We start from the raw sequence: 23,367 nt of genomic DNA on the forward strand, positions 1-23,367 counted from the left end.
AATATTATTAAATTAGATATTAATATATCCTAATAATATTGTTTTTAAAATTATATGGCTGCTGATTTTTTTTAATGCAAATAAACTTTTTCTTTCAGAAAATATGCTGAAGCTCTATGGTAAGTTGATCCTTATGTTATAATATTAAATAAAGTTGCCACACAAGACTTTCCAACACTCTTGAATTCACTGGGAATGTCTTACCTCCTATATAGTGCCATACATTTCCAGGTAATTCTAGTTGTCCAAGTAGGTTTCATTGAGTTTTGTTATTGGTGCTGTTCCCATAATGCATTGCATTATTTGTATAAGTTAACAGTGTTTAATCAATCCCATTTATCTGAGTGGGTTTATCACTTATTTGGTGAGGTCTGGTTCCAATCTTACTGGAAGAATTTTTAAAGGTCTCTTCAACTGGGGCTGTATTTAGCTGATCTCAAGCTAAAAGAATTGTTTCTCCCCCACCCATTTGTTTCTTTGGCATGGTGATTAATGACATAGTAAGGAACCAAACAAACTATTGTAGCTCATGGTGAGAACAGTAAAAATGTTATGGTTAATAGAGGATTACTTTTAATTATTATTATTTTAAAAATTTTTATTTTTAGTTTCTATTTGTGTATAGGCCGGGTCATATAAGGTTTTCAAAAATATATATGCGGGGATGGGAGATTGGTATTGCTAAGCTTCTGGCCTACTCTATGACAATATTCCTGCATGTTTTCTAAATCTTCAAAAAGGAAGTCTGCAAAAGGGAGGCCGTAGAGTCATATTTAGCCTTCCAATCAGTACTCTTAAAATTCTTAAAATTACAGCCCATAAGGTGTGTTTTTTTTTTTTTTTTTTTTTTTTGAAATAATAGGGCTAAATATGGAAAATAGAATGGGTGTTTGAGCAATTCATTATTTGCTCTTTTTCCTCTAAATCAAGGCTTGATTTGAAGGGAAAAGATTCCTTTTGCAAGTTTATTCCTTCTTGTTTTTTTTGTGAAAAGTCTTAGTAATGATGACTAATCTTCACCATTCACAGATTTGCATTTTTCAAGGTGGTTAATGAAAATTACTTCATCTTTATCTAAACATATGGAAGCCATGACTTTATTAGTTAATGGTTTCTTTCAAAATCTTGTTTTGGCATAAACTTTTGTACCTCCGGTCTGTTAACTGAGATTCTGGATCATATTCATGAATCTGTGTTTCATTAGTATGACTAATCTTCCGGAAAAGTATCGGAATCATTGTCAAATTGAATGAGAATTGACGGTGTACATGCTATCCTTTCTCTCTCTCTTATCAGAGTTGAGATTTTTGGAATCTTTTGCAGAAAGTTTTTCCATGTCCAAATGAGTATGGATAATATTTAGACAACACTCGTAGGATTTCTTCAAAAAATTTTATATTATTTCAAGCCTAAATGAGATCATGCATAGTATCTGTGTTTTCAGGGGTGGAAACTCATGGCTCCTCATGACCTTTCTTCATTTTCAGCAGATTTAAAAAGGAATTAATGCTCAAATAGAAAGGACAATCATTCTCCATGGAGTTTTATGGCAAATTATAAGTATCCTAACAATCCTTTCATTTGCGTGCCTCTTTCTTTTTTTGTAATTGAAAGCAAGTCTATTCCTAGGTTGCTTGTTTCTGAAAATTATGGCAGGATTCCACTTGATATTATTGAGTACCACCAGAGTTTACATGGTTTTTTTAAAGGCTAGAAGAAAATAGTTGAGCATTAAGTGTATTCAAATTATTATTTTTATCATACAGGAATAAAATTTATGCACGGATGGTTTTGAAGTACAGTAATACCCTGACTTACGCAAACTCTGAGTTACACGGTTCTTGATTTTTTTGTTTGGTGTATATCTAAAATTAGCTTACCAGTGATTTGGAAGTCAAATCATAAAGCTTGGGTGACAACTTCCGTTTTTGAGGATTAGTTTGGTCACCACTTCATACCCAAAGTCGAAACTTTATTGCAAGTCTAAACAGATTCCATTTAAAGTGATGCTTCTTATTGACAATGCACCCTGTCATCCTGCTGCCACCCTAATTAATTTCGATCCACGTGTGAAAGTTGTGTTTTTGCCTCCAAACACAACCAGCTTGCTTCAACTGATGGACCGGGGAGTCATCAAAACATTCAAGGCTTACTACACGAGGTGTTTGTTTGCACGTCTGAATGAAGCTATGAGACAAAATAGTGAGATATCTGTTAAAGACTTTTGGAAACAATTCAATGTTTTAGATGCTGTAAGAATCATTGAAGAATCTTGGGATGAAATTTACAAAAAAAAAACATTGAATGGTCTCTGGAAGAAACTTTGCTCATTTTTTTTTCAAAAACGAGACGAAAACAACGCCAGAAACTGATCACGTCGCTCATATGATAGAAGAAGTTGTTAATCTTGCCAGGCAATTAGATTTGGAAGTCAATGATGATGATGTCAACGAGCTGTTGGATTCACATAATCAGGAGCTGACAATGAATAAGCTCATAGAGATGCGTGAGCAAAACGTCACTGAAGTATCCGATACTTCAGACCCAGTTCCACCAGAAAAGCACATGACAATTGCAAGTTTGACAGAAGGTCTCAGCTCAATTGAAAAGGCTTAAAAATTTTAGAACACATAGACGCCAACGAAGAACACGTTATAGCTACAAAGCAAGGAATAAAAAAATGAACTTGCTACGAAGAAATTCTGCGTGAAAAAAAGAAGGCGCTGTGTCGTCAGATGAATTTGTTAGATTTTATGAAGCCATCGAAATAACTTTTTTACGTAACTCATTTATTTTTTAATACATATTTTGTATTAATATGTATAAATAACTGCAATTTCATTAAATATTTTTCTTCTAAACTAGTGTTTTTGTTAGTCCTTGGTCCCAGTTAAACAAAATTTATATGTATTTATATGCAAAGTTGTACCCCGACTTAAGCAATTCAACTTAAGCGATTCAACAACGCGAATTTGACTTAAGCGATTTTCGTCGGACCCACCTATCGCGTAACTTCGGGGTATTACTGTATTATTTTTTGAATGAACAGTTATTTTATAGCCTTTTATAGTTTCTTAATGTACTGTCAGATGTAGAAACTGTTTATGTGGGGATATCAAAAAGTTTGTACATTGACCTAGATAAAACATTAGTAGGAAGATGCCATTTTTTAATATAAGCTCATATTCAGTAACTAACATGTGAAATTTCATTCCCATAGGTGATTTTACACTAGAGGTGGAGCCCTAAATCTAAAGAAGGATGCTATGGTTGACAAAGTGGAGTATTGAGCAGCGATCAAGTTCCTGCATTTGCAGAGCAAGAAAAGTCAAGAAATTGATGAAGAAATGAAAGCTGTGTATGGGCAGAATTGTCCATCCTATGACATTGTAAAAAATGTGGTAACGGGAGTTCCAGTGCGGTCATACAAGAGTCTTTGACGAGCCAAGAGGTGGAAGGCCATCAACATCCACAGACAGTGAGATAGTTGCAAAAGTTGAGCAGCTGGGGCTGAGTGACAGACATGCAACAATTCATTTCATTGCGAATGCAGTGTGAATTAGTTATTGGTCTGCCCACAGCATTTTACATGACCTTCTGAATGTCTAAGGTCTCCTCAAGATTGCTGATGCCTTTGCAGAAGCAATTCGAATGCAATGTTCTACCTAACTGTTGGATTTGTTAATGCAGATGTTGTGAACTTTTTTGGTCAGTTGGTGACAAATGCTGGATGTATCAGTATGATCCAGAGACTACAAACATGTCAAAGCAGTGGAAGTACACCTCCTCCCTACCTCTTAAAAAGGCAAAGACCACTCCATCTGCAAAGAAGGTGATGCTGTCCGTGTTTTGAGGCAGAAAAGGGGTTATCCTGACAGATTACCTACTTTGTGGTTCCACACTTACTGGAGAATACTACAGAAATCTTTTGAAAAAGTTACACGATGCTTTAAAGGTGAAAAGGCATGGAATGTTAACCAAAGGTGTCCGTCTTCTGTCAGACAATGCACTATCTCACATGGCCGTTGCCACCACCAACTTTGTTGCTCAGATGGTTCGAAGCATCTGCCTTTGATGTTTCGAACTACTGCAGCACCCACCCTATTAAATGTGGGTGCTGCAGTAGTTCGAAACATCAAAGGCAGATATTGTTGGGATTTCAGAGACGTGGTGTCACACAGATATAAGGAATGCAGAATTGGAATTTGGGGAGTACAATGTCTACAGAAAGGATAGACAGGATAGGAAGGGAGGAGGAGGGGTTATGCTATAAGTTAAGAAACAAATAAAATCCAAGGAAGTGAAGCCAGTCGGCATCGCTGGACAGTGTAGTGTCGAGTCAGTTTGGTGTGACATAAGCATTGGGAGATCAAAATTGAGAGTAGGAGTGTGCTATAGGCCTAATGACTCTGATGAGTATAATAAGAAACTGTACAGAGAAATAGAGTGGGCCAGTAAATCAGAGAGTCTTATAATGGGGGATTTTAATTTCCCAGATATTGACTGGAATTTGGGGGCTGGTCACTCGCACACTATCAAGGCTTTTGTGGATTTATTGGATGATTGTTTTCTACATCAGCATGTTCGGGAGGCAACTAGAGGGAGTAATACTCTTAATTTGATTATCAGTAGTGATTCTTCAATGCATTAAGGATCTGCAGATAAATGAACCACTAGGTGGCAGTGATCACAGTGTTCTGAAGTGGGATTTACTCAAAGAGGTAACTACCATTAGGGGTAAAGGGAAGGGGTATTGCTTTTGTAAAGGTGACTACGATGGACTGAGACAGTATTTAAATTCTATACAGTGGGATCAACTGATGATGTTACCAACAGCAAATTCAAAATGGGAAGCATTCAAAGAACTAATCTTGGAAGCTACTAGGCTTTACATACCAACTAAGAAATATTGTTCAAGGTTTAGGCCTAAATGAATGTCAGATGAACTAATGAGGCATATGGCAGAGAAGAAAAATGCATGGGATACATACAAATTAACACGTGACACAGAAGCCTATGATAGATACAAGTTGATCTGTAACCAAGTTACAAAGGAGGTTAGGCAGGCGAAGGCAGATTACGAGAGATCCTTGGCAAGGGATGCGAAGAAAAAGAGCAAAGAGTTCTTTAGTTATATAAACTCTAGAAGGAAGGGGATGAATCAGATTGGTCCACTTGATATCGATGGGTCAATTGTTGATGATCCTGCTCAGGTAGCTAACAAACTAAATGAATATTTTGCATTGACATTCACACATGAGGAGTTATTCAGCGAGGGGAATGCCAGAGGTGTATTCAACTCTAGCAGTAAGCTAGAGAATCTTGTAATAACTGAGAGTAAAGTGGAGGAAATATTGTTGAAGATAAACACAAGAAAGGCACCTGGGGTGGATGGGATCTATCCAGTTATATTAAAGGAGACAGCAAAGGAAGTAAGCAAATCCTTAGCCATAATTAAGAGAGCTTCCTTGGACTCAGGGAGGTACCCATGGACTGGAGATGTGCAAATGTGAGCCCAATTCACAAGGGAGGATCAAAGGCTGACACAAGTAATTATAGACCTGTGAGTTTAACTTCTGTACCCGGAAAATTAATGGAGACACTGGTTAAAGAAGCACTGCAGGATCATCTAGACAAGACTTCAATTATAGCTCGGACACAGCATGGTTTTGTTAAGGGGAAATCTTGCCTGACCAATTTGATTGGATCCTATGATGCAGTCACAAAAGAACTGGATGCAGGGAATAACTTTGATATTATATACTTGGATCTTAGAAAGGCTTTTGATACTGTTGCACATGGAAGACTGCTGAAAAAAATTGGAGCAGTGTGGCATTGGAGGCAAATTGCTGCTATGGATAAAGGGGTGTTGAGTGGGAGAAGACAGAGAGTGGTAATCAATGGACACTGCTCATCATGGACTAATGTTATTAATGAGTCCCTCAGGGTTCAGTATTGGTCTTTTATTGTTCTCTGTATTTATAAATGATATTGATGATGGTATATCAAGCTTAATGTCCAAATTTGCAGATGATACGAAGGTTGGCAGGGTTGTCAAGGACACTACTGACACTATGCTGCTGCAACAGGATCTGGAAAGGTTGAGCAGATGGGCTGAGAGGTGGCAAATGAAGTTTAACATTGACAAATGTAAAGTATTACATATGGGAAACAGCAACCCCAGAGCAATGTATCAACTCTGTGGTACTACACTGACAGTGGTAGAGAATGAAAGGGACCTGGGGGTGGTTGTGCAGGCAGATATGAAGTCTCTGAGCAGTGCAGATGGGCTGCAAGAGTAGCTCATGGTGTATTGTCAATGATATATAGGAATTTTTCTAGCAGGGATAAGGAGGTGATTATTCCCTTTTATAAGGCAATGGTCAGGCCACACCTAGAGTACTGTATACAGGTCTGGAGGCCTCATTTCAAGAAGGATGTAGAGCGCTGGAACTAGTACAGAGAAGGGCAACAAGATTAGTGAATGGAACAAAGGGGTGCTCTTACAAAGAAAGGCTTAAGTTTTGCGAATTACAGTGTCTGGCGACTAGGCACCAGCGAGGTGATCTGATAGAGGTGTACAAAGCCTTGAATGGTTTGAGCATGCTCAATGCTGATGGAATTCTTCCTCTTGCTCAAAATAATCACCTGAGAGAGCATAAATTCAAATAGAGAAAAGACAGATGTAGGATAGACGTGCGGAAATTTGCCTTCAGCCAGCAGGTAGTTGGTAGGTGGAACAGACTTCCATCCCTTGTCGTGGAAGTTGATAGCCTAAATAAGTTTAAGGCTCAGCTGGACAGGTATTTCGAACGAACAGAAGGGTGAAGTGGAAGTGGTTATTTTTTATTTATTTTATTTATTTATTTATTTTTATTTTATTTATTTTACTTTATTTTTTTTTGGCTGATGCTGCATAAGCTTGCTTTCTTGCATCAAATGCTCTACTAATGCTAATGCTATTCTTCTGATCTAGCACCATCAGACCTTTCCTTATTTCTAATGAAAAACAATTGCGTGGATGCCACTTTGATTCGTCTTGGGAAGTCATCAGTGAAGTGCAATTGTGGTTTCAGGCAAAAAGTGTGGCCTTCTATGATCAAGGCATTAAACAACTGATCCATAGGTTGGAGAAATGTGTTACAGTACATGGAGAGTACATAGAAAAAGGATTAAAGTTCCTGTGAAGTTTCCCCTTTCTAGGGCTATTATTTCTAGGTAAGGGTACGAACTTTTTGATGTCCCCTCGTATTTTACTTTTTTCTGGTGAATGCCAGTAGCCAGATTTTTTTTTGTTCCCATTAGTTCTCTAGCAAGTTGTTTCTATGAGAGTGCTTTAACTTTGGCACTTTCAGCTCCTTTTGTATGCTAATATAATGTATATGTTATATAGGTATATAAATATGTATTAAGGTGTGTTATTGTGCAACAGAAACTAGATCTTATTTTCATGAAAGACTGGTCTGACCTGTCAAATTCTTTGCAACAATCATTCCATCACTTCTAAATACAATTATTGCAAAGAATTTAATGGATCAGACTAGACTTCACAAAAACAAAAACTGATTTTTGTTGCACATGATATACTGTATTCCACATTAATTTTCTGAAGATTTCTTTCACAAAAAGGGATTATCGAGATCACTCCCTTTGCCCATTCAACAGATTTGTTTCCAGCTGACTTCTTTTTCTTTCCAAAGTTAAAAAGAAAGTGAAAGAAACAATTTCATACCATCCAAAAGAAAGTGACCAACCATCTGAAGAGATAACTTTGGAGAAATTTCAAGTATACTTTCCATAATCAAAAGAAAGGTGTATAGGAACTAGTTTGAATCATTTTTACAATAAATTCTATTTCTTGTTTTTTCCAGAATTTTTATTTTATAACTTTTGAGATGCACTGTGTGTAATTAAACACCACACACGCATGCACTCTCCATCTTCTTTCAACATAACATGCTCTTTTTTTGCTGTCGTGCCTTGAAAATATTGTCCCTAACCAACTTCATTGAACTTAGTTTGAAAATATAATTTCCACTGGATTTGTAAACCATAGCATGAAATGGTTACTATCATTGTTTGTTTTCTTTCAGGAATGGTAGCATCACTGGAATACCAGTTCTTTTTATTCCTGGAAATGCAGGTAGTCATCGACAAGTAAGATCCTTAGGTTCATTAGCTTTAAGGATGGCCCAATCTCTCCATACTTCCTTCCATTTCAATTTCTTTACTGTTGATCTTAATGAGGTGAGTAGACATCATAGTATTGAAGTAAGTGAATTTAAGAATTATAGACTATAGAATTAGAATTATGGCTATTAAAATTATATAGACTCAAGGCCAGATTATAACCTATATCTAGGTAGATGAGCAATATACTGCTCACAGTGAAAAAGGTAAACCCTTTCTTACTCTGAGATAAAATTTTACCCATTTTTGACTTACATGATTTCTGACAGGCTTGTGTTATTTTTATGCCATTTCTCTGAATTTGGGATTTAGAGACCAACTCCTGCCCACCCCTTCCCTACCACTGATCTCTAAACTGTTCCTAATCGGGAGCACCTATAAATCTGAGCAGCTGTTGGGTGCTTGTGTCCTCCCCCACAAAATTATCACTCTATTGACTGCCACTCAACCATCCCTTTACCCATTGTAGCAACTTACCCTTAATGCCATACCTTTCCAATTTGTACAGCAATCTTCCATCTGCAACAGTATCAGAAGCTTTCCTGCAATACAAATATATGATATCAAAATTATTTTTGACATTCAGTTCCTTTGTGACCACATCATAGTATCCAATCAAATTGGTAAGACAAGACCTCCCTTTAACAAACCCATGCTGTGTCTTAATTATTACTGCAGTCTTGTCTAGATGATCCTGCAATGCTTCTTTAACTAGTGACTCCATTATTTTTGCCATAACACAAGTTAAACTAATAGGTCTATAGTTGCTTATGCCACCTTTTGAACCCCCTTTGTGAATTAATGGTACATTTACACACCTCCAGTCCATTGGGACCTCCCCTGAGTCCAAGGAAGCTCATAATTATGGCTATGGGTTTGCTTACTTCCTTTTCTGCCTCCTTTAATATAACTGGATAGATCCTGTCCATCCCAGGTGCTTTCCTTATGTTTAACTTCAACAATCTCTCCTCCATTTTGCTCTCCGTTATTACAAAATTGCTTAGTTCCCTGTTAGAGTTTGATAAACTTCTGGCATTCCCCTCATTGAATAATTCCTCATGTGTGAATGTAGATGCAAAATACTCATTCAGTTTATCAGCTACCTGAGCATGATCATCAATAGTCAACCCATCTATGTTAAGTGGTCCAATCTGATTCGTCCCTTTCCTTCTAGAATTTACATAAGTAAAGAACTCTTTGCTGTTTTTCTTTGCATCCTCTGCCAAAGATTTCTCGTAATCTGGCTTTGCCTGCCTAACCTTCTTTGTGACTTGATTACAGACAAGCTTATATGTGTCACCCGATAATTTATATGCATCCCATACTTATTCACTTGGTGGAGTTCAAAATAACTTATTCACTTGGTGGAGTTCAACTAAACTCAGTACTGGAGGAAAGGGACTTGGGTGTTACGATACGGTCAGACATGAAATTCTCTGAGCATTGTAAACAGGTTCCAAGTGGAAGGCCCATGGTGTCCTATTGCTGATCTATCGAACTTTTGCAAGTAGAGATAGGGATGTGATAATCCCATTATATAAGCCCTTTGTTAGACCACACTTGAAATACTGTGTTCAAGTATGGAGACCACACCTAAAGAAAGATATCGAGCTTCTTGAAAGGGTGCAAAGACGGGTCACTCGCCTGGTGAGATCGGCAAAAGGGCATCCTTATGAAGAAAGACTTCGAATATGTGGGTTGCAGAGTTTGGAAACTAGACACCTTAGAGGAGATTTGATTGAGATGTTTAAGGCTCTGAGAGGCATCAGTAAAATGAATGAGGACGAAATTTTCAAGATTATAAATGATGCTAGAACTAGGGGACATAAATTCAAGTTACGGGGGGAAATGTTTAGATTGGACTGCAGGAAGTTTTATTTTAGCCAGTGGGTTATAAATTACTGGAATAAGTTGCCTACATGGCAACTAATAATCAGTTTGGGGAAATTCAAAGGTCATCTGGATAGTTAGTACCTTTGGGTCAGGGAAGCACATAGGATGATAGGTTTAATTTCCTTTTTTTATTAATTATAATTATTTATTTATTTTTTTTTATCATTGTTTTGTTCGGGGTTTTTTTTTTTTTTTTTTTTGGCTGGTGCAGCATAAGCCATAGGCTTTCTTGCACCATGCGGCCATTACTAATACTAATACATACATTTTTCTTCTCTGCCACGACCCTCATTAATTCATCTGACATCCATTTAGGCCTGAACCTTGAACAGTATTTCTTAGTTGGAATGAAATGCCTAGTAGTCTCCAAGATTAAGTCCCTGAAGGTTGCTTTCCATTTAGAATTCAATGTTGGTAACATCATCAGTTGATCCCACGGCACAGAATTTCAAAACTGTCTGAGACCCCTGTAGTCACCTTTATGAAAGCAAAATCCCTTCTGTTTAGTCTTGATGGTAGTTGCATCTTTAAGTAATTCCCGCATCAGTACATTGTGATCACTGTCACCCAGTGGTTCCTTTTTCTGCAGATTCTTAATGCATGAATAATCACTGCTGATAATCAGATCAAGAGTATTACTCCCTCTGGTTGCCTCTCGAACATGTTGTTGTAGAAAACAGTCATCCAATAAATCCAAAAAAGTCTTGCTAGGGCACGAGTGACCAACCCAGAAGTTCCAGTCAATATGTGGAAAGTTAACCCCCCCCCCATTATAAGGCATTCTGATTTACTGGCCCACTCTTATTTCTCTGCACAATTGTTTATTATACTCATCACATTAGGCCTATAACACACACCTACTCTCATTATCCCTTACCCATTGCTTATGTCACATCAAACAGACTCAACATTGTATTGTCCTCAACATCAATTGTATGCACTTCTTAGATTTTATGTGTTTCTTAACTAACAGCATAACCCCTCCTCCCTTCCTGTCCTGTCACATTGTCTTCTCCAAATTCCAATTCTGCACTGCTTATATCTGTGTGACACCATGTCTCTGATATCCCAACAATATCTGCCTTTGATGTCTTGACTAGTACTTCAAGCTCATCAAATTTATTAACTATACTCCTAGCATTGGTGTATATTCAAGTATATATGCACCTGTTTCTACTCTTAGTTACCCTAACACAGCCCATGTATTTATTTGTTCCACTATGACTCCTGGAAATCTTCATTGCCTTGCTTTCCATGGTGCTGCTTATTCCAATAGAAGCAGTGCAAGAATCACTTTTAGTGTGTGTGTGTGTGTATCCCCCCCCCCCCCAAGCTAGCAGTTTTCCGACCCCTAACACTGCCTCGATAGCATCAGCAAATATTCTTGCACCCTTTCTATTTAAGTGTACCCAATCCCTGTAGAAGCAGTCTCTCCTGTCAACAAGCACAGACCAGACTGAAAAAATTCTACCCCTTAAGCCTTGCACAATCTCTCCAGGGCTGAATTGATCGACAAGGCTCTCATCATATATTCCCTCCTATTGTGTCTATGCAGAATTGCAGGCACTTTCACATTCAACCCTAACTCGTGATTTTTTTTAAATCGACCTCTACTTGTTCAGTAAATCTGCAGATCTCTTACTCTTAATGTCATTAGTTCCAACATGTACAATAACACCTTTTGTGCCCTTAAAAGATATCTGCTCTACAATGTCATCAACTTTTGCCCCTGGCAGATATACCCTGTTCCTGTTCCACCTCTCCTTCTTGCATAGTATATTCCTCGTCTCCCTGACAATAGAGTCACCAACAATAACCAGTTCCTTTGGGACCAGTGCATTCTGCCTTGGAGAATGCCTCTGTGTTGCCTGATGCCCAGGAGTCAGCTCTGCCATTGAGCAGGGCAGCTGAAAGCTTGATCGGCCCTCATATTAATTTCTTTGAGGGCATTTACCCTACATCTCAACTCTCATAGACTCCCATCAGAATGCTGAGTTGGCGCCTAATTTATTGACACTCTAGGCATTTAGCACACACACACAAAGACATCCTCCTTGGCTAGATCATGTCCCGTTTTAGAAAGTTCAGCAAACATTTCACATTTCGCATATTTTTTGAGACTGTGATCATTAGAGAATCGCCCCTTCATTGCTCCCCTGAATCACAGCACTCTCGCTAGTCTGTGATCTTTGCTTCACAGCTCTAGTCTATTTCATGATTTCCGTTTAAATATAGTTTAATTAACAACGGAATTTAATAAGATTAAATATTTTTGATTAGTTGATAATACTATACTAAGCTAATAGATTCTTAATACAGTGCTTCATATTACTTCATTATCTAGTTTTAAGTTATACCTTATGCTATCAGTTCGAGATATATTCGTTGCACTATTTCTTATCAGTTACAATATGGCTGCTAGTTCAACAATATTGACACCAACACCGGTATCATTAATAAATAGTACAACACTGATAGCTGTCATATCCCATTCATTATTTTAGCTCTTGAAGAGTAGTGACTATAACCACTCTTTGTTTTCTACCACTTAAACATCCCTTTATCCATAATAATAAATAGCTCCTAATACCACATTGCTCTAATTAATAATCAGTCATACATCTGGTTCTTTACAACAATTTGGTGACAACCTCATAGTAGCCAATCAGATTAGACAGGCATTATCTCGCTTTAATAAATTGGTGTTATGATTGTTTTGTATGTCAAGATGATCTTATATTAATTCCTTAATTAAGTTACTCTGGGTGGGAATGGGAGTTATTCCCACACCTCCACCTGGAGTCAGTTGATTACAAAAATTTATATATACTGTATGATTCTATATCCTTGACAATTTATTAGTCATTCCATGAAGTTTTTCTTCTATGTCCTTACACTCATCAACAATTCATCTGATATCCAGTTTGGTCTTAAACTTCAACAGTATCTCTTAGTTGTTATAAAATGCTTATCAATTTCTATGATTCGTTTCCTGAGCACTTCCCATTTGGTAATTGCATTTTTTAACATCATTTGGTCCCGATGAATGGTGTTTAAAAAATGTCTGAGCCCATTATAGTCATGCTTGCAAGACAAGAGGCATACCCTTAAATAGCAGAGTATCATCCATCAGAATTTGATTATACTTGTAAAAGTATCAAGGATGATATTAGTGAGAATCACAGCTGTGACAACTGATGCACTAATAAACTCCAGATAAAAACCAAACCACAAGGGTGATAGCACTTGATCTCTAATAAAAGCTGGTTTCTAATCCAGGTTTTATTTTTATTATTTTTGATATACACTAAATTTTGAATGTAAATAATAGCTTTTAATTATAAATAATATTTTAAATGTAACATCATCATCAGCCATTTTCAATCCACTGCAGGATGAAGGCCTCTCCAGCAACTTTCCAGTTCCTTCTGTTTTGAGCACTGGCCATCCATTTACTACTCAAAAACTCATGAATTTCATCTATCCATCTCCGCCTTTGTCTTCCAGGTTTTCTTCTAGTTCCTCTTGGGTACCATTCTGTTATTTTCTTAGTCCATCTGTCATCATGTCTTCGAGCTATGTGTCCTGCCCAAGACCATTTTAGTTCTTTAGTTTTGATAAGAATGTCCTTTACTTGAGTTTGCTGCCTAATCCATGTGTTTCTCTTCTTATCTAACAGTCTGATTCCCAATATAATTCGTTCCATTCTTCGCTGTGTAGTTCTTAGCTTCTCTTCCATTCTTTTGGTGAGTGCCCAAGTTTCACTTCCATAAGTCATGGTGGGGAGTATGCATTGATTCATTATTTTACAGTTTCAGACAAACTGGGATATTGCTCTTCAGTATGTGACTATATTTCCTGAATGCTATCCATCCAAAATTTATTCTTCTCTTGACTTCCAGCCATTTATCATTATTACAGCTAATAACTTGTCCCAGATAAGTATATGACTCGACCTTTTCAATTACTGCTCCTTCAATCATTATTTCCCTTTCCGTGGCATACTTGTTCATCATTACTTTTGTTTTAGCCATATTCATCTTTAGTCCAAAAGCCTTACTAACTGTGCATAACTGATTAAGATTTTCCTCTAATTCTTTGGGATCGTGGCTTATGACCACAATGTCATCTGCAAATCGTAAATGGTTTAGGTACTCTCCGTTCACATTGACTCCTTTCTGCGACCAGTCTAATCTTCTGAAAACTTCCTCAAGGGCAGCAGTAAACAGCTTCGGAGATATTGTGTCTCCTTGTCGAACTCCTTTCTCGATTTTAAATTTGCTACTGTCTTTGTCTAGTCTAATAAAGGATGTAGCACTCTCATATATTTTCTTCAAAATCATAATATATGGAGTATCTATGCCTTGTCTTTCCAGTGCCCGAAACATTGCCTTATGCTGTATGGAGTCAAATGCCTTTTCATAATCCACAAATGCCAGGCATAATGGTGTTTTATATTCATTTGCTTTCTCCATTAGCTGTGATATTACGTGAAGGTTATCCATAGTTGAGAATCCTGTCCTAAAGCCAGCTTGCTCTTTTGGTTGATTCTCATCAAGTATTCTTTCTAATATGTTAGTAATGACCCTTGTGAACAACTTGTAGATATGGGATAACAAGCTAATTGGTCTATAATTTCCAATTTCTGATTTATCTCCTTTCTTATGCAGCAAAACTATGATTGCATTATTCCACTGCTTAGGCATCATACCTTTTCTAATGCACTTTGTGAAGAGCCTTGCCAGTTTTTGTGTTATGTCTCTTCCTCCCAATTTTAACAACTCTACAGTAACTTCATTTTCCCCCGGGGCTTTCCGATTCTTCATTTTCTTCAATGCATGTTCTACCTCATCAGGAAGAATATCGAGTATGTCGTATGTGTTGCTACTTTGCAATCCATCTTCCCCACTGCTGGTATCATTCCCTCGCTCCTTGTATAATTCTCTATAGTAGTCTTCTGCTATTTGAATTATGCCTTCTCTGCTGTTTAAAAGTACACCATCGCTATTCTTCAGTTTCAGGATCATTTGTCTTTCTGTATTACTGCTCATGGCTGCTGATTTAAATCCTTTGTTTTCCCTTAATGCTTGTTCTACTTTTCTTGTGTTAAATCTTCTTATGTCCTCTCTGAGTCTCTTTCTAATGGCTTTGCATAACTCAGTATACTCAATTTTCTCCCTGTCAGTGTTTTTCTTGCTCTTCATTTGTCGTCTTCGGTTCATCATGACAAGTGTTTCTTGACTAATTTTTTCTTCTTTGGATTTCTGTTTCCCTATAGGTTTCTTGGGCTTTATCACTTTCAGAAAGTTGTAATATTCCTCGTCGATATCTTGGTCCTGAGCAGTCTGCAGAAGCTCAAACTTGTTCTTAAGTTCCAGTACATACTGCTTTTTCTCCTCCTCTGTTATTTCAAAGCCCTTTGTATTATTTACTCGAGTCAGTTTTTTCCTTTCCTTTCCTACATCTATATCAAGTGTACATCTTACCATTCTGTGATCACTTCCAACATTTACCTTATTCAGGACGGTAACATCATTCACAATATACCTTCTGTTAGTGAGGATGAAGTCGATTTCATTAGTTGTTAATCCATTTGGACTCTTCCATGTCCACTTTCTGTTCACCCTTTTCTTGAAAAAAGTGTTCATTACTGATATTCCTTGAGATTCTGCAAATTCCACAAGTCTTTCACCTCTTTTATTTCTTTCACCAATTCCAAAATTTCCTATAGTTCCTCTTTCTGCGCTGTTTTGCCTTTTTCCAACCTTAGCATTGAAGTCCCCCATAATAATAGTGTAGTGGGTTTTCTGCTCATCTAGAAGACTCTCAATTTCGGTGTACATTTCTTCAACCTCTTCATCATCATGGCTTGATGTTGGTGCATAAATCATTATAATCTTTAGCTTGTACCTCTTAGAAATCTTGAGTATTAGTCTTGACACCCTTGGTGATGTACTTTTGAATTCCAAAATGTTGTTTTTAAAATCTTTATGGACCAGAAACCCAACTCCACCTTCACTCCTTTCACTGTTTCCATTGGTGTACAGCAGATTTCCACTTGATAAACTTATAAGTGATTCATTTCTTCTTCTTGTTTCAGCCAAACCGATGATATTCCAATTCACATTTTCTAATTCCTTTTCCAGCTCTAATATCCTGTCTTCACCGATGAGTGATCGTACGTTATAACAGGCCAAGTTCAATTTCCGTGCATGGCAGTCTGGTCGTACCCAGAGATTCTTAGCACCCTCTGCTTCCACTCTGATCCTCTCGCTGCCGTAAGAGGGAGAGTGAAAGCTGCTGGGGACTGAGGGCCATTTGTATTGTTGTGCTCTCATTGCTGGAGGGTTTGGTCTTTTCCTCTTCACGCTGACCAGGCGTCTTGAAGAGAACCACTCTACACGTTCGTTGCCACCTAAGTGACGTAACAGGGCTTACCATCGAGAAGGTGTGCATGAGTGGATTTTAGGGAGGCAGGCCAACCGGACTTCTCCTAAATCTTCTGTAATAGAGAGATATTGGATCCATCAGTGTTTTAGGCTGAGTGTCTGATAACACACAGGATACCTGTTCCCCTCTAAGCCCCTAAATGTAACAAATACAGTCAAACTTCCCTATAACGAATTCAATAAATCCAGCGAGTAAATTTGTTATAGAGAAATTTCATTATACAAAGAAATTTTTTTTTTTTATTGGGAATTGTTATTTAATTAGAAAGTGAAAATGAATCTACATTTATTTTTAATGTGTTTTATTTCAAAAACAAACTTATTTAAATCACGTTTACGCAATTTTTGCCGGTAATTATTACAAATTTAAAAAATTGGTAATTTTCATTTGTGCAGTACAATTAAAAAATGCCTGATTCTCAAAGAAAACTTCACATTTATTCAGAGCATTAATAACATTATCAGTAACATTTTCACAAAACTGTAGACCCAGACTAACTGTTTTAAAAGCGTGAATCATTTCTTCTCAAGTTGGATTTTCTATGTTTCTGTGGGTTGTTCTGATGTGTCATCAGTGTCATTGTTAATTTCTTCGTGATCATGGTTGCACCTAACACCGTTCAGCAGTATTTCATCTTCATTTGGATGTTCTCTTGTAGCCAGATCTTGATCTACATAAACATAACCACAACCACCCAGTGTTATATGATTTTCGATGTTTCCAGATGATTGTAATAATCTCCAAAAGTTTTTCTGCTGTGAAAGTGGCAGTTCATCTTGTTCGTCCAGTTGTAATCCGACTTCTGTATTCAATGCAAATCCCGCTCTCGAAAAACAATTTTGAATAGTGTATTCATTGACATCATTTATCCAAACTTTCGCCAGTTCAAAGATGCAATCTCTAAAGTTATAACTTCCAAGTTTCTATTTTCTTGTAATGCATTGACAATCTTCATTAGTATTCTTTTTTGATAATGAAATTTAATTTTTAATAATGCCATGGTCCATTGGCTGGAGTTTTGACATTACGTTTGGTGGTAAAAATAACAACTTCACACTTTTAAGTTTGGCAGAAATACTGTCAGGATGTGCCGAACAGTTGTCAGTAATCAACATAATTTTTCTTTTTATACGCTTGTCTAGTTTTAATATCCATTCTTTGAAAATATCACTTGTCATTCATTCTTTTTTTATTAAAGGTGTAGTCAACTTCAAATGATTTTGTGCCTGTAAAAAATACCTTGGATTTTTTGATTTTTCCATAACTAAAGGTCTTAATTTTTCACTTCCTGTCATATTTGCTCCAACTAGCAGTGTTCTTAAAAGCAAGTGTTCTGTTAGGTAAACATTTAAAAACATCCTTAGGTTCATATTCTTCCAAAATATCCTTTAAGGTGTTGTTCCTCCAAATGTTGCAATCTTCTTTGCTTACAACAACACTTTCCTCCACAAATCACCTTTTCCAAAATTCTATGGCACTTGTTAAATTTATCTAACCACCCAATGCTTGATTTAAATTGTGTATGTCCAAGGGATTGTGCTAATTTCAGAGTTGTTTGTTGTTTAATTATTGGACCTGATATTGGTATATTCTTTTCACGTATCATTTGCACCCATTTTAGAACAGCTTTATCAACATCTTCATATACACACAACTTAATTCGCTTCTTGTCTGCTCCCCCTTCAATTGCATTTAAAATTTACTCTCGATTTTTTAAAATCATAAATAAACTACTTTTAGGAGAAATATATTTTTCCACAATATCTTTTTTCTTAAAACCCTGGTCAATATCATGAAGAATCTTGACTTTATCATTAATACTTAAACAACACTTTCTCTTCGACATTGTTTCCACTATGTGAAAAATTGCTTGGCTGCGACAGGCTGTAGCTCACTGCTGATACATACACCGCCACAGAGTAATAACATACTCTGTGTACACTGTGTAGCCACTGCAAACTTTGCTGCACTGGCCATATAATAAATTGTTAGTATCGCCTACTCATGATGTTCACTTGTCAATTCAACAGTATCACGTGACTTTTCCTATCACTTCAAAGAAATTTGTGACTTTGTGAATTTCTTTTATTCTGCTTTCATTCATACATGAAAGAAAATTTATGGTTAATATATACGGTATGTTACTTTTCAGAAAAAAAAAGCATATGCCTATGTGATTTATGACAAATCATTCTAAAAGAACGAAATTTAAAAATTTCATGAAAACCATCTACTGGGAACAGACACATATACAAAAACTATCATATAATGATTGACAGGAAGGTCACTTGGTACGGTTGAGAAGAGAAGCAAATTGTCACTCAGTAAGCATTACTAAAAATCAACTATCAAAGCGTTCTATGTATTGCTGCTGCAACATGCTAATGGTTTACCTGCAGCGAATTTCATTTTCCCCTTAGCCAACATCGATTTACAGATCTACCCTATTTATTGCAAAGTTTATGACCACTTTTAAGAAAACCTGTTTGCTTTTATAACTGTAACAAAATTGAAACAAAGATCCTCCTACTGGTGTCAATGGCCACAAGTGTTCAGTAGAAGGATGGTTAATTCAAGATGCTAATGAGCAGTTTCAAATGGAAGGAGGCTGTATTATATATTTGAGCAGCTGTTTAGCAGTAAATGCTTGAAAATCTTTAAAAATGCTTTTGCTAATTTTTTTTTTTTAATTTGTTTAATTTGTTATAGAGAGACTAACATTTCGCTATATGAGGTTAATTTTACATGTAATTTTGTTTCAAGGTGCAATGTTTTGCAAAAAAATTTGTAATATAGAGAAATTCATTAAATAGAAGTTCACAATAGAGAGGGTCCACTGTATTTATACATGTGATATTTTATTTGTAAATTAAATAAAGTTTAGTTTTATCCTTTAGTTTTCCCATAATCTTTTAAGAAAAGTAAAATAACTTTAATAAATTCCATTACTGACCTACAGAATTTTCCCAGAACATAAAAATAAACAATATCAAGTTATTTTTCATTTGTAGTGCCTTGCATGTGGTTATCAAGGTCTGCAGTAGGTTTATCAGAATTAGTAATTTGATAGAATTTGATCATTTTGTTGAATGGTATCCTGTGTAGTGCTGTTGATGCTTAATGATGATATAGTTATCAAATAGTACCTATGTTACTTCAGTTGTTTTATTAATTTAAAAAATTTACATTTAATTGAAAATTTCATTTATATTTATTGTATATATGTATATGCATTTATCATATATGTATTATTCATATGATATTTATATTGTTTATTTCAGGGACTGTCAGGTTTATATGGTGGTATTTTGGATGAACAGACAGGTTCGTACACATTTTGCTTATTTTATTGGAAGCTAACTTTGATATGAAAGTTAGGTTTTATCAAAACATCATCTGCAGATAATGGACATGTAATTACTTGTTCCTTTTAATGGTAACCAAGAAATGTATACAAATGCTACATGGTAACGAGACTTATTATTTAATTGACAATAAAGAAGAAGAAGACAAGCATATAATGGCTAGATCATGGAATTACTTACAGAAGGAAAGGCATGCAACACTTTTTTTTTTTTTAATTTGTTATAGAGAGACTAACATTTCGCTATATGAGGTTAATTTTACATGTAATTTTGTTTACTTATATAAACTCTAAAAGGAAGGGGATGAATATGATTGGTCCACTTGACATCGATGGTTCGACTGTTGATGATCCTGCTCAGATAGCAAACAAACTGAATGAGTATTTTGCATCTACATTCACACGTGAGGAATTATTACAGTTTGAAAATGGAAGAAGGTTATCAAATTGTAGCAGGGTGCTTAATGATTTTGTAATAACTGAGAGCAAAGTGGAGGAGAAATTGTTGAAGTTAAACATAAGAAAGGCACCTGGGGTGGATGGGATCTATCCAGTTATATTAAAGGAGGCGGCAAAGCAACTAAGCAAACCCTTAGCCATAATTATGAGAGCATCCTTGGATTCAGGGGAGGTTCCCACGGACTGGAGATGTGCAAATGTATCCCCAATTCACAAAGGAGGTTCGAAGGGTGACACCAGTAATTACAGACCAGTTAGTTTAACTTCTGTTCCGGGTAAAATAATGGAGTCACTGGTTAAAGATGCATTGCAGGATCATCTAGACAAGACTGCAGCAATAATTCAGACACAGCATGGGTTTGTTAAGGGAAAGTCTTGTCTGACAAATTTGATTGGTTATTATGATGTGGTCACAAAGGAACTGGATGCAAAAAATAATTTTGATATCATATACTTGGATTTCAGGAAAGCTTTTGACACTGTTGCGCATGGAAGACTACTGTACAAATTGGAGCAGAATGGTATTAAGGGTAAGTTGCTACAATGGATAAAAGGATGGTTAAGTGGGAGAAGACAGAGGGTGGTAATCAATGGGTGCTGCTCTTCGTGGACTAATGTTATTAGTGGAGTCCCACAGGGTTCGGTGTTGGGTCCACTGTTGTTTTGTATATTTATCAATGATATTGATGAAGGTATATCAGGCTTAATGTCGAAGTTTGCAGATGACACGAAGGTTGGCAGGGTTGTTAATGACAGTAATGGCAGTGTGCTACTGCAACAGGATCTAGATAATTTGGGCAGATGGGCTAAGAAGTGGCAACTGAAGTTTAACCTTGACAAATGCAAAGTACTGCATATGGGTAGAAGTAACCCGAGAGAAACGTACCAACTGTGTGGTACTACACTTAAGGTGGTAGAAAATGAAAAAGACCTGGGAGTAATTGTGCAGTCAGATATGAAGTTTTCTGAGCAATGTAGACAGACTGCTAGGGCAGGTCATGGGGTTTTGTCAATGATATATAGGAATTTTGCTAGCAGGGAAAAGGAGGTGATTGTCCCTCTGTATAAGTCAATGGTCAGGCCACGCCTTGAGTACTGCGTACAGGTCTGGAGGCCTCATTTTAGGAAGGATGTAGATTTGCTTGAGCGTGTACAGAGAAGAGCAACACGATTGGTGAGGGGAATGAAGGGATCCTCTTACCAAGAGAGGCTTAAGTTCTGCAAATTGCAGTGGCTGGAGACTAGGCACCTGCGCGGTGATCTGATTGAGGTCTATAAGGCCTTGAATGGGTTGAGCACGCTGAATTCTGATGGGATCCTCCCACTTGTTCAGAATACTAACCTACGGGGACATAAGTTCAAATTAAGAAAGGATAGATGTAGAATAGATGTGCGGAAATTTGCCTTTAGCCAGCGGGTGGTTAATTGCTGGAACAAACTTCCATCTGTCGTTGTGGAAGTTGATAGGTTAAATAAATTTAAGGAGGAACTGGACAGGCATTTGGAGGGTATGGTGTGATTTTTTTTTTTTTTTTTTGGCTGATGCTGCATAAGCTCCTACACTTGCTTTCTTGCATCAAGTGCCACTACTACTACTACTACTACTACTACTACTAAGGCAATGGCCCTAGAAGTTGATAAAAGTCCTAAAAGTTGATAACAAGAATAAATATTATATCCAAACATTTCTGGAAGATTACTTCTTCCATTAGCATTAGTAGAGGCATTTGATGCAAGAAAGCAAGCTTATGCAGCATCAGCCAAAACAATAAATAAATAAAAAATAACAACTTCCACTTCACCCCTATGTTCGTTTGAAATACCTGTCCAGTTGAGCCTTAAACTTATTTAGGCTATCAACTTCCACGACAAGGGATGGAAGTCTATTCCACCAGCCAACCACCCGCTGGCTAAAGGCAAATTCCCTCACGTCTATCCTACATCTGTCTTTTCTCTATTTGAATTTATGCTCTCTCAGGTGATTATTCTGAGCAAGAGGAAGAATCCCATCAGCATTGAGCATGCTCAAACCATTCAAGGCTTTATTCACCTCTATCAGATCACCTCGCTGGTGCCTAGTCCCCAGAGACTGTAATTTGCAAAACTTAAGACTCTTTCTTCGTAAGAGCACCCTCTTTGTTCCATTCACTAATCTTGTTGCCCTTCTCTGTACTTGTTCCAGCATCTCTACATCCTTCTTGAAATGAGGCCTCCAGACCTGTATACAGTACTCTAGGTATGGCCCGACCATTGCCTTATACAAGGGAATAATCACCTCCTTATCCCTGCTAGAAAAATTCCTATATATCATCGACAATACACCATGAGCTACTCTTGCAGCCCGTCTGCACTGCTCAGAAAACTTCATATCTGCCTGCACAACCACCCCCAGGTCCCTTTCATTCTCTACCACTGTCAGTGTAGTACCACAGAGTTGATACATTGCTCTGGGGTTGCTGTTTCCCATATATAGTACTTTACATTTGTCAATGTTAAACTTCATTTGCCACCTCTCAGCCCATCTGTTCAACCTTTCCAGATCCTGTTCATTCTCTACCACTGTCAGTGTAGTACCACAGAGTTGATACATTGCTCTGGGGTTGCTGTTTCCCATATATAGTACTTTACATTTGTCAATGTTAAACTTCATTTGCCACCTCTCAGCCCATCTGTTCAACCTTTCCAGATCCTGTTGCAGTAGCGTAGTGTCCTTGACAACCCTGCCAACCTTCGTATCGTCTGCAAACTTGGACATTAAGCTTGATATACCATCATCAGTATCATTTATAAATACTGAAAACAATAATAATATCATTTATAAATACTGAAAACAATAATGGACCCAATACTGAACCCTCAGGTACTCCACTAATAACATTAGTCCACGATGAGCAGTGTCCATTGATTACCACTCTCTGTCTTCTTCCCCTCAACCACCCCTTTATCCATAGCAGCAATTTCCCTCCAATGCCACACTGCTCCAATTTGTGCAGCAGTCTTCCATGTGCAAC

General features: G+C 37.0%; 1 protein-coding gene across 1 annotated transcript in view; it reads left to right on the forward strand.

Annotated features, from left to right (window-relative positions):
- The window catches only part of PGAP1 (GPI inositol-deacylase), a 166,468-nt gene that overhangs the window by 20,697 nt on the left and 122,404 nt on the right, over positions 1-23,367 (forward strand). Inside the window, exons 4-6 of the mRNA XM_090371276.1 lie at positions 99-119; positions 8,094-8,247; positions 19,815-19,857. Coding sequence (XP_090227402.1) covers positions 99-119; positions 8,094-8,247; positions 19,815-19,857 — 218 coding nt within the window. The remainder of the gene's footprint in view (positions 1-98; positions 120-8,093; positions 8,248-19,814; positions 19,858-23,367) is intronic.

The sequence above is a fragment of the Mastigoproctus giganteus genome, chromosome 4 (genome assembly GCF_048544385.1).
Source record: "Mastigoproctus giganteus isolate SK-2022 chromosome 4, ASM4854438v1, whole genome shotgun sequence".
NCBI classification, from domain to species: domain Eukaryota; kingdom Metazoa; phylum Arthropoda; class Arachnida; order Uropygi; family Thelyphonidae; genus Mastigoproctus; species Mastigoproctus giganteus.